This window comes from Ovis canadensis, chromosome 15, assembly GCF_042477335.2.
Source record: "Ovis canadensis isolate MfBH-ARS-UI-01 breed Bighorn chromosome 15, ARS-UI_OviCan_v2, whole genome shotgun sequence".
Taxonomy (NCBI): domain Eukaryota; kingdom Metazoa; phylum Chordata; class Mammalia; order Artiodactyla; family Bovidae; genus Ovis; species Ovis canadensis.
Window position 1 is genome coordinate 56,094,351 of NC_091259.1, and position 11,349 is coordinate 56,105,699.

Genomic DNA, 11,349 nt, shown 5'->3' on the forward strand with positions numbered 1-11,349 from the left:
GAGAAGGGAAAGGCTACCCACTCCAGTATTCTGTACTGGAGAATTCCATGGACTGTGTAGTCCGTGGGGTCACAAAGAGTGAGACACGACTGAAGCGACTTTCGTTTTCACCTCCCAAATGTTAAAACATGAAGAAAAAAAATTACTAATCAAAAAGGGAGATCTGGCTACAACAATAGTTTCTAGGATAGAATAGCTTAGAAGAATGTATAAACCACTGTAAAGTGATATTTTAAATAAAACATTTTATGAAAGTTTTTATACCATACTGTCAAGATATTTTGTTGGTAAAAACTCTAAGATGTAATATTGTTAAACATTCATATATTTCCATAGCAAAAGTATTTGAAACATGTAAAAAAAAGTAATAGTTGTTTCTGGTTAGTGAGCATTGAGAAGATTTATTATTTATTTATCTGTGTTTTCTACTTTGCCAAAGAATGTACACAAGTTTTGGTAAAATCAGAGTGAGAGTGAGCGGGTGGGGAGAGAGAGAGAGAGGGAAGAAGGCAAATAAAAATAACAGAGTTATAGAAGGTGAGCCTCATAAGGGAGAAGTCTAAGTGTTGGTGCCCATGCTGACATCCTACCAAGGTGCTTTCCACATGGTCCTCTCAAGTGATGAATGATTTTATCCTGGGAGAGCTATTCCCTTTCAGATGTGACTATGGGCTGTGATGGGCCCATGTCTCTATCTATGGGGCTTGATTCTTGGCCCCAACAGACTCATCTTCCCTGATGCATAGTGGAAACACCTAAAACTTTTGCTCCGTTTATCCAAATTCACCAGAAACCTGCTCTGCAGTCAAACGATAATATGGGATAATGAGTTTAAAACAAAATAACAGTATATCTATCTGTTGCAGGCCTAATTGTCAGGCACAGGGTCTCTTTACTCAACTGGACTAACTGCACCAGTCATTTGGAGTAGCCTAAGCACAGCACAGACCGTGCTCATTTACCAGCTGCAAAGTATACTGAGGATAACATTTCTTGATAGCTTACTATGTGACAGTCAAGGTTCCAAGGTTGTTTTATTATATATTTTATTATTAATACTCATTATGTCTTATCCTCAAGCCTACAAAGTAGCTAAATTATTATTCTTGCTTTAAAGGTGAAGACCCTGAGATGCACAGCATAGATTAATCAACCAGGATCACATAGCTAGTCAGTGAAGGACAGGAGGTGAACTCAGACGTTCTGATTCCCAAATCCAAGTTGGTGTGATTTCAATCAGTGGTGCTGCTTTGAAAAATGTTGCAAGTCTTGTCCTTTATATGTATTGCCTTCTCTGGTTAAACATATGTAACATTGATGGTCTTAGTTTGACTGGAGATCTGGGAGATATCAAGTGACAAAGAAGTCACGTCTACTCATTCAGTGGCTGTTTACTGAGCACCCTTGGTGTGCCAGTCCCATGCTAAGCTAAGAAGGAATCCACGGACAAGGAAACAGAGGCACTTATCATCTGAACTCACAGTATGGCCATACAACATAATGGTTCAGAGCACCTATGTTCAAATGCTAGTCCTGCCACTTATATATTTTGTGACTTTGAAAAATATACTTAATTTTCTGTGCCTCAGTTTCCTTATGTGCAAAATATAGATAATAATAATATCTGCCTAGGACACGGATAGGACGCAGCATTTCTTGTGGGTATTGGTCACAGTTATAGAGTGGAAAGGCCATAAACTAACTTAGAAGATGTAGGTTTAAATATTCTGCCACTAAAAAGCTGTATAAAATTGTAGTAACTCTTTTTCTTTCTAAGTTTTAAGGACATCTTCTATAAAATGAGGGACTAGATATAATATTCTTGCATGTCACTTCCAGTTCTGATCATTCTGTTTCTAAATATCCCTTTGAGCAATGAATTACCAAGTCAGTGAGGGAGGGGCATGGCAGATGCTCCATATTCTCAGCAGTCCATGAGCTCCAGAGCTGATAAATACTCAGAGGACTTCAAGGATACAGCCTTATATTGCTCAAGCCAGGGAGTTGGTAGAGGAGGTGGTGGGGGGGTGGGGGTGGGTGAGTATGGGCAGGCCCCCACAACTGCCCTTCCTTCCCTGTACCCTCCATGTACAGAGATCTTTCAGGTAGGTAAAGTGAAGTGTCAGACACTCCAGACTCAGGCTCCGAGGCGCTTTGACTAGCTTAGAAATTTTGATTGTTATAATATGACAATATGAAGACAGAAAGGTTATCCCTAGAGAAGTCAGTTTAAAAAAATTTTTTTCTGCATATTTTCACTTTAAAGAATCACTTTATGGTTCTCTATTTTCCATTTGTTACTCTTATTCTCTGAAATCTTGTCATGCTTTCCACTTCATATATTCATTTCTCTGCAGGGATTCTCCCTTATTAGGCTGTAGTTTGGATGTAAATGTCTTCTAAGAATATGCATCGCCTCACTCCCCCACTCTTTTCTTAGAATAAATGAGTATGGGTGGATGGTTATAAAAATACATTGATTACATTGGAAGACACTTGGCAAGACCCTAAGTAGTGCTAAAAAAAAAACCCTCCAAGTCAAGGGTATCTGCATATTGTGTACAGGGGCAAACAGAAATGTTTAGGAAGAGCCAAAGAATTGATGCTTTTGAACTGTGGTGTTGGAGAAGACTCTTGAGAGCCCCTTGGCCTGCAAGGAGATCCAACCAGCCCATCCTAAAGGAGATCAGTCCTGGGTGTTCTTTGGAAGGAATGATGCTAAAGCTGAAACTCCAATACTCTGGCCACCTCATGCAAAGAGTTGACTCATTGGAAAAGACCCTGATTCTGGGAGAGATTGGGGGAACGAGGAGAAGGGGACGGCAGAGGATGAGATGGCTGGATGGCATCACCGACTTGAAGGACGTGAGTTTGAGTGAAATTTGGGAGTTGGTGATGGACAGGGAGGCCTGATGTGCTGCGATTCATGGGGTCGCGAGGAGTTGGACACGACTGAGCGACTGAACTGAACTGAACTGAACTGCTGATAGGAAAAGCAAAAAGATTTTATGAATGTGGAATGGAGGAAAAAGAACACATCCTGAGAAGAAAGGATAGGGGAGTCCTAATACAGCTGAAGGAACAGAAGCAAAATAAAGGCAGGAGGAGAGGATTTAGAGCAGGTTTAGAACTCAGAGTGGCTAAGTATTTGGTCCTAAGGGTTTTCACAACAGTTTACTTTTGGATCTTCACTACCCCATTAGCAAAGTTCCTTAGCCCCTCCAATTACAACAAAGAGAATCAAAATCCTGTGGGATCAGTGACTAACTGAGTGTATCTCCTGTGTTGAGGCTTGCATTGAGCACAGCAGGGACTGAAACAATGAATAAGTGTCAGTGTTGGTCTCCTGGAGCTGGTGAGTCAGAAGGGGAGACAAGTTTAATAATTCAACAGGAACTATCATAACTCCTTAATAGGAAGCTCTAATGCAGAACAGGCAGAGAAACAGGCACAAAGGGAGATGCAAATCTACCGCGTCTGAGAGTGGTGAGGAGAGGGGAGCAGTTACCTCCACTGCAGTGACCAGTCAGATCTTCATGGAGGAGGAGAGCATCCTTGATCCTGGGACCTGGAAGATGGATTGGGTATGTTGACATATTCTGGGAAACTGTGGCAGTTGAGGAGCTGTAGTTAATGTTTGAACAACAGCAAATAGACCAATCTGGGTATTTGAGGTACAACTAAGGAAAATGTTGAGAACTGAGAACAGAAATATTGATTTAGTACTGACCACAAGGACCTTTATTCCTAGGCTTGTGAGTTAGGCTTGAATTGTTTGATAATGAGGGGGCATTCAAGGTTTCTAATCAAAAAAGTGCCATTTTCAGATCTGCCTTCTGGAAATACTATCCTAACCAGAATAGAGAATGAAATAGAGCCATGGGATTCACTAGAATAAGATTGTTATGGTATAAAAATGTGATTTCTTGAATCTGAAGTGTGAAGCTGTAAGTTCAGTTCAGTCGCTCAGTCGTGTTCGACTCTGCCATCCCATGAATCACAGCACGCCAGGCCTCCCTGTCCATCACCAACTCCTGGAGTTTACTCAAACTCATGTCCGTTGAGTTGGTGATGTCATCCAGCTATCTCATCCTCTGTTGTCCCCTTCTCCTCCTGCCCCCAATCTCTCCCAGCATCAGAGTCTTTTCCAATGAGTCAACACTTTGCATGAGGTGGCCAGAGTATTGGAGTTTCAGCTTCAGCATCAGTCCTTCCAATGAACACCCAGGACTGATCTCCTTTAGAATGGACTGGTTGGATCTCCTTGCAGTCCAGGGGACTCTCAGGAGTCTTCTCCAACACCACAGTTCAAAAGCATCAATTCTTCAGTGCTCAGCTTTCTTCACAGTCCAAATCTCACATCCATACATGACTACTGGAATAACCATAGCCTTGACTAGATGGTCCCTTGTTGGCAAAGCAATGTCTCTGCTTTTGAATATGCTATCTAGGTTGGTCATAACTTTCCTTCCGAGGAGTAAGCGTCTTTTAATTTCATGGCTGCAATCACCATCAGCAGTGATTTTGGAGTCCAGAAAAATAAAGTCTGACACTGTTTCCACTGTTTCCCCATCTATTTCCCATGAAGTGATGGGACCAGATGCCATGATATTAGTTTTCTGAATGTTGAACTTTAAGCCAACTTTTTCACTCTCCTCTTTCACTTTCATCAAGAGGCTTTTTAGCTCTTCTTCACTTTCTTCCATAAAGATGGTGTCATCTGCATATCTGAGGTTATTGATGTTTCTCCTGGCAATCTTGATTCCAGCTTGTGCTTCTTTCAGCCCAGCATTTCTCATGAGGTACTGTGCATATAAGTTAAATAACAAATGGGCAAAAGTGCTGGCAGAAGCAGTTTGGTCATTGTTTTCATTATCTTGACCCATTTAAAATAGTAGCTTAAGGAACTAAAGAGCCTCCTGATAAAAGTGAAAGAGAACATAAAACTAAACATTAAAAAATAAAGATCATGGTGTCTGATCCCATCACTTCATGGCAAATAGATTGGGAAAAGTGAAAACAGTGACAGACTTTATTTCCTGGGCTCCAAAACACTGTGGATGTTGATTGCAGCCATGAAATTAAAAGATGCTTGCTCCTTGGAAGGAAAACTATGACAAACCTAGATAAGGTATTAAAAAGCAGAGACATCAGTTTGCCAACAAAAGTGCCAGCCAAAGCTGTGATTTTTTCAGTAGTCATGTATGGATGTGAAAGTTGGACCATAAAGAAGGCTGAGTGGTGAAGAACTGATGCTTTCAGATTGTGGAGAAGACTGTTGAGAGTCCCTTGGACAGCAAGGAAATCAAAGCAGTCCATCCTAAAGGAAATCAGTCCTGAATATTCATTGGAAGGACTGATGCTGAAGCTGAATCTCCAATACTTTGGCCACTTAATGTGAAGAGCCAACTCATTGGAAAAGAACCTGATGCTGGGAAAGATTGAAGGCAAAAGGCGAAGAGGGCGACAGAGGATGAGGTGGTTGGATGGCATCATCAACTCAATAGACATGAATTTCAGCAAACTCCAAGAGATGGTGAAGAACAGGGGAGTCTGGCATGTTGCCTTCCTTTGGGTCTCAAAAAATGAGGTGCAACTTAGTGACTGAACAACAACAATAACAACAACAACAAAAAGAACATGGTAATGTGATATTTAAATTTTGCATCTTGAACTTAGTCATAATAATAGTATTGTTCAAAGAGATGGAAAACACAGATAAGAGCCAATTATCTGTATAGCCAAGGATAAGAGAACTGGTTATTAGTCATGTGACTTTCAGGTTCTATTTAGATCTGAAGGAAATTATTAAGAAAATACTTTAGTATATTAAGTTATTCATGGTGAAAATGAATGCCATTAAGGTGGATTGAAGAATGAATAGATGAGTGGATATAAGGGGTCCTAGTGCATTTTGATGTATGTCTGGAAGATTGTCTCTGTGGATTTATATCCTCCTGTCCATCTATCTTCTGTATGGATAAATGCAAGAAAGAACTGGGAGACTGTGTAGATGTAAGAAAGCCCAAGAGTCATGATAATGAGCAGATGCTACTTATCAGTAGAGACAGTAGAGTGAGAGAATGGGAAAAGGAAAAGTTTACAGCTTGATAAGTAATTGGAATGTTCAGAACAGTCCAGGAAGTAGTCATCAGGAGCATGATGTCTTAGGTCTTGCACAAAGTAATGCCTGTTGATTGATAACAAGTTCATAGCTTTGAATGTGAGGAAGAGCATGGTGGGGATAGGCACCGGTACAGAGGAAGGGAATGTGACCTGTTGAGCCAGCTGGATAACCTGAAAACACTTAGACAATTCCAGAAATCATGGGGAGCAAGAGGGGCAAGGAGTGATGTGGTAAACAAAATTGATTAAGCTATAAACTAAGGGTCTGGATGGCATAAGAGAGACTTAAAATAGGCTCATCAATAAACTGTACGTCTGTCTTCTCTACAGGAGGTGGTCCTACAGTACAAGTCCTCCAGTACAAGTCCTCTTGGAGCTGTCCTCTACAACAGCTCAGAGTTGCCAACTTTCACCCTGACAGGGCTCCCAGAGCTGGGGACCTCCCAACACTGGATGTTCTTGTTCCTCGGTACCCTCTACACTGTCTCCATTGTGGGCAATGCCCTTATCCTTTTCATCGTCAAGGAGGAGCAGAGTTTGCATCAGCCTATGTACTACTTCCTATCCCTGCTGTCAGTTAATGGTCCGGGTGTGTCTTTCTCCACACTGCCCACTGTGCTAGCCACATTTTGCTTCCACTTAAGGAAGATCAGCTTTGATTCTTGCATGGCTCAAATGTTCTTTATCCACTTCTTCTCTTTCATGGAGTCTGGGGTCCTGCTGCTTATGAGTTTTGACCGCTATGTGGCCATCTGTAACCCTCTGCGCTACACCACCATGCTCACAGATTCCCGTGTTGTATGCATGGGCTTGTGGGCCATCATCCGCAGCTTCTGTATGATTTTCCCACTGCCTCTCCTTCTGAACAGGTTGTCCTTCTGCAAGGCCAATATACTGTCCCATGCCTACTGCCTTCATCCGGATCTCATCCACCTTCCCTGCTGTGACATCACCATCAACAATATTTTCGGTCTCTTCATTGTGATGTCTACCTTCGGCCTGGACTCTGCACTCATTCTCTTCTCGTATGTGCTCATCCTGCATTCTGTACTTGCCATTGCCTCTTGGGAGGAACGGTTAAAGACACTCAACATGTGTGTGTCACATCTGTGTGCTGTGCTCATCTTCTACGTGCCCAAGATTGGTGTGTCCATGACTGCCCGTTATGGGAGGCATGCCCCCCGATTTGTGCACACAGTCATGTCCCTCATTTATCTCTTTGTGCCTCCCATGCTCAACCCTGTCATCTATTCAATTAAAACCAAAGAGATTAGATGGAGGCTTGGTTGAATGCTATTCAGAACCAAGTTTTAGGCTAGAGGCACATGGAAAGGAAAAATGTCATTGGATATTTACTATTACTCCACAAATTGGGGTTTTCAAGACCTGCTTTGACAAATTTTTAAACTTTTTTTGCTCAGAAATCTACTCTTAGGATTCCTTCCACCAGATATTTGATGACAGCCTGGCACTAGTTAAGACTGAAGACAATAGGTTTTGGCAAGTTACACTGAGTTATAGTTTATCCAAAAAAAAAAAAAAAAGCTCAAATTTTACAAAAAATCCACAAATGTGTCTCCTTAAAATCAATCCCTCATTTTGTTCCATGTGTTTCTTTTATCTATTTTTAAATTGAATTACCATAGAAAAAGTTACTTATTACCTTGGGAACACTGCCACAATGGTCAAATAATTCTTTTCCCCAAGACTATATGAAAAGTAGTCTTACTTTTAATTTTGTAGAATTTTTTTAAATTTTGCAAAATTTCTACAAAATTTAAAGTTTGTAGCAACTCCATACTGCTTTCCATTGCAATTGCACTATTTTACATTCCAAAAAACTGTGTGCAAGTGACTGACATCCTTCTCAACATTTGCTGTCTTTTGTGTTATTTTATTATTATTATTATTATTATTACTATTTAATAGCCATCTCAACAGATGTGTGGTAATATCTCATTGTGTTTTCAATATGGATTTTTCTGATGATTAATGACATTGATCTGTTTTTTTTTTTTCATATACCTGTTGGCCATTTGTATATCCTCTCTGGAGAAACCTCCATTTAACTCCTTAGCACATAGTAAAATGAGTTTGTCAGACATGATTTTGTCTTTGTTTTTAGTTATTGTAGGAGCTCCTTACATGATTTGGGGATGAACCCCTTATCAGATACTTACTTAGAAGTAAGCTTGAATGAATGGACACAAAAAGCACATGACTTGGTGGAAAGACTAACAAATATTGAATACGTTGCTTTTTCCCCCAGTTCACTTGACTTAATTCTGAATAATTTGAGGAATGCAACAACATGATTTAAAATTTAATTTCGAATCCTTGTACAATTGAGATTACTCTCCCTCAAAATTACTTTAAAAAAAGAAAAAAATGGACAGACATAGAGTAAACCTCCCAAATGTTAAAATATGAAGAAAAAGACAAAAAAGTCTATGCTAGTCAAAAGATATATGGCTGCCAAAATAGATTTCTAGGATAAGATAGCTTAGAAGAATGTAGGAACCACTATAAAATAGTAGGTCAAATAAAACTTTTTACAAAAATTATTTATAGCATGGTTGTGGTGTATGTGCTCAGTTGTGTCCAGCTCTTTGTGAACCCATGGACCGCATAGCCCACCAGGCTCCTCTGTTCATGGGATTCTCCAGGCAAGAATACTGGAGTGGGTTCCCATTTCCTCCTTCAGGGAATCTTCTCAACCTAGTGATTGAGCCTGCATTTCCCATGTCTCCTGTACTAGTAAGCAGATTCTTTACCACTGAGCCATTTGAGAAGCCCCCTATTTATAAAATACTGTGAAGTATACTCTGGGTAAAACCATAATATATAATATTATTGTTAAACATTCATATATTTGCATACAAAAAGTATTTGGAGGAAGTAATAAAAATCTGGGCTTCCCTGGTAGCTCCTGAGTAGATTCCTGGGTCAGAAAGATCCCACTGAGAAGGCATAGGCTATCCATTCCAGTATTCTTGGGCTTTCCTGGTGGCTTAGATGGTATAGAATCTTCCTGCAATGCAAGAGACCTGGATTCGATCTCTGGGTTGGGAAAATCCCCTGGAGAAGGGAACAGCTACCCACTCCAGTATTCTGGTCCAGAGAATTTCACAGACAGAGGAGCCTGGGGTTGCAAAGAGTTAGACATGACTGAGCGACTTTCTCTTAACAAAAATGTTTTAGTAGTTGTTTCTGGCTAGTGAGAATTGAGAAGATTTATTATTATTCCATGTTTTCTACTTTTCTATAAAATGTACACATTATGTTTTAGTAAAACGAGAGTGATTGAGAGAGAGGGGAGAGACAGGGAGGCAAACACCAATAATGAGAGTTGGAGAAAGTGAGCCTCATAAGAGAGACACCTGAGTGTTGATGCTTCTGCTCTACCAAGGTGCTTTCCAAATGCTCCTCTCTGCTCATCTCAAGGGATAAGGAGTACTTTTCTTGGGAGAGTTATTCCCTTCTAGATGTGAGTATGGGCTGTGTCAGGCCCATGATACTATCCATGGGGGCCTGATTCTAGGTGCTAAGAGACTTAACTCCCCTGGTGCATATTGGAAGCAAATCACACTTTTGCTCTCTTTATCCCAATTCAGAAGTCTGTGCTATCCAGAATGTTCACTCTGCAGTCAAAGGCTAATATAGCATAAGTAATCTAAAATGAAATGACAGAATATTTATTTTTCGCAGGCCTAATTGTCAGGACTAACTGCACAGGATCTCTTATTCAACTGGGCTAGCTATACCAGTCACGAAAATGAGCAATATTCATTTCACCAGCTGTAAAGTAATACCTATAAGACCTTTTAGAACTAATACCCAAAAGAGATGTCCTTTTCATTATAGGGGACTGGAATGCAAAAGTAGGAAGTCAAGAAACACCTGCAGTAACAGGCAAATTTGGCCTTGGAATGCAGAATGAAGCAGGGCAAAAACTAATAGAGTTTTGCCAAGAAAAGGCATTGGTCATAGCAAACACCCTCTTCTAACAACACAAGAGAAGACTCTACACATGGACATCACCAGATGGTCAACACTGAAATCAGATTGAGTATATTCTTTGCAGCCAAAGATGGAGAAGCTCTATACAGTCAACAAAAACAAGACCAGGAGCTGACTGTGGCTCAGATCACGAACTCCTTATTACCAAATTCAGACTCAAATTGAAGAAAGTAGGGAAAACCACTAGACCATTCAGGTATGACCTAAATCAAATCCCTTATGATTATACAGTGGAAGTGAGAAATAGATTTAAGGGCCTAGATCTGATAGATAGAGTGCCTGATGAGCTATGGAATGAGGTTCGTGACATTGTACAGGAGACAGGGATCAAGACCATCCCCATGGAAAAGAAATGCAAAAAAGCAAAATGGCTGTCTGGGGAGGCCTTACAAATAGCTGTGAAAAGAAGAGAAATAAAAAGCAAAGGAGAAAAGGAAAGATATAAGCATCTGAATGCAGAGTTCCAAAGAATAGCAAGAAGAGATAAGAAAGCCTTCTTCAGCGATCAATGCAAAGAAATAGAGGAAAAGAACAGAATGGGAAAGACTAGAGAACTCTTCAAGAAAATTAGAGATACCAAGGGAATATTTCATGCAAAGATGGGCTTGATTAAGGACAGAAATGGTCTGGACCTAACAGAAGCAGAACATATTAAGAAGAGGTGGCAAGAATACACACAAGAACTGTAGAAAAGAGATCTTCACGACCCAGATAATCATGATGATGTGATCACTAATCTAGAGCCAGACATCTTGGAATGTGAAGTCAAGTGGGCCTTAGAAAGCATCACTAGGAACAAAGCTAGTGGAGGTGATGGAATTCCAGTTGAGCTGTTTCAGATCCTGAAAGATGATGCTGCACTCAATATGCCAGCAAATTTGGAAAATTCATCAGTGGCCACAGGACTGGAAAAGGTCAGTTTTCATTCCAATTCCAAAGAAAGGCAATGCCAAAGAATGCTCAAACTACCGCACAATTACACTCATCTCACATGCTAGTAAAGTAATGCTCAAAATTCTCCAAGCCAGGCTGCAGCACTACGTGAACTGTGAACTCCCTGATGTTCAAGCTGGTTTTAGAAAAGGCAGAGGAACCAGAGATCAAATTGCCAACAACCGCTGGATCATGGAAAAAGCAAGAGTGTTCCAGAAAAACATCTATTTCTGCTTTATTGACTATGCCAAAGCCTTTGACAGTGTGGAT

The 11,349-nt window shown here is 40.5% G+C and overlaps 1 protein-coding gene across 1 annotated transcript; it reads left to right on the top strand.

Moving 5' to 3' along the window:
- The first annotated feature begins 6,579 nt into the window (after positions 1-6,579).
- Positions 6,580-7,416, top strand: LOC138420566 (olfactory receptor 51I2-like). The gene has a single exon (XM_069553857.1). The coding sequence runs from the start codon at positions 6,580-6,582 to the stop codon at positions 7,414-7,416; it is 837 nt and encodes a 278-aa protein (XP_069409958.1).
- Positions 7,417-11,349: the final 3,933 nt, after the last annotated feature.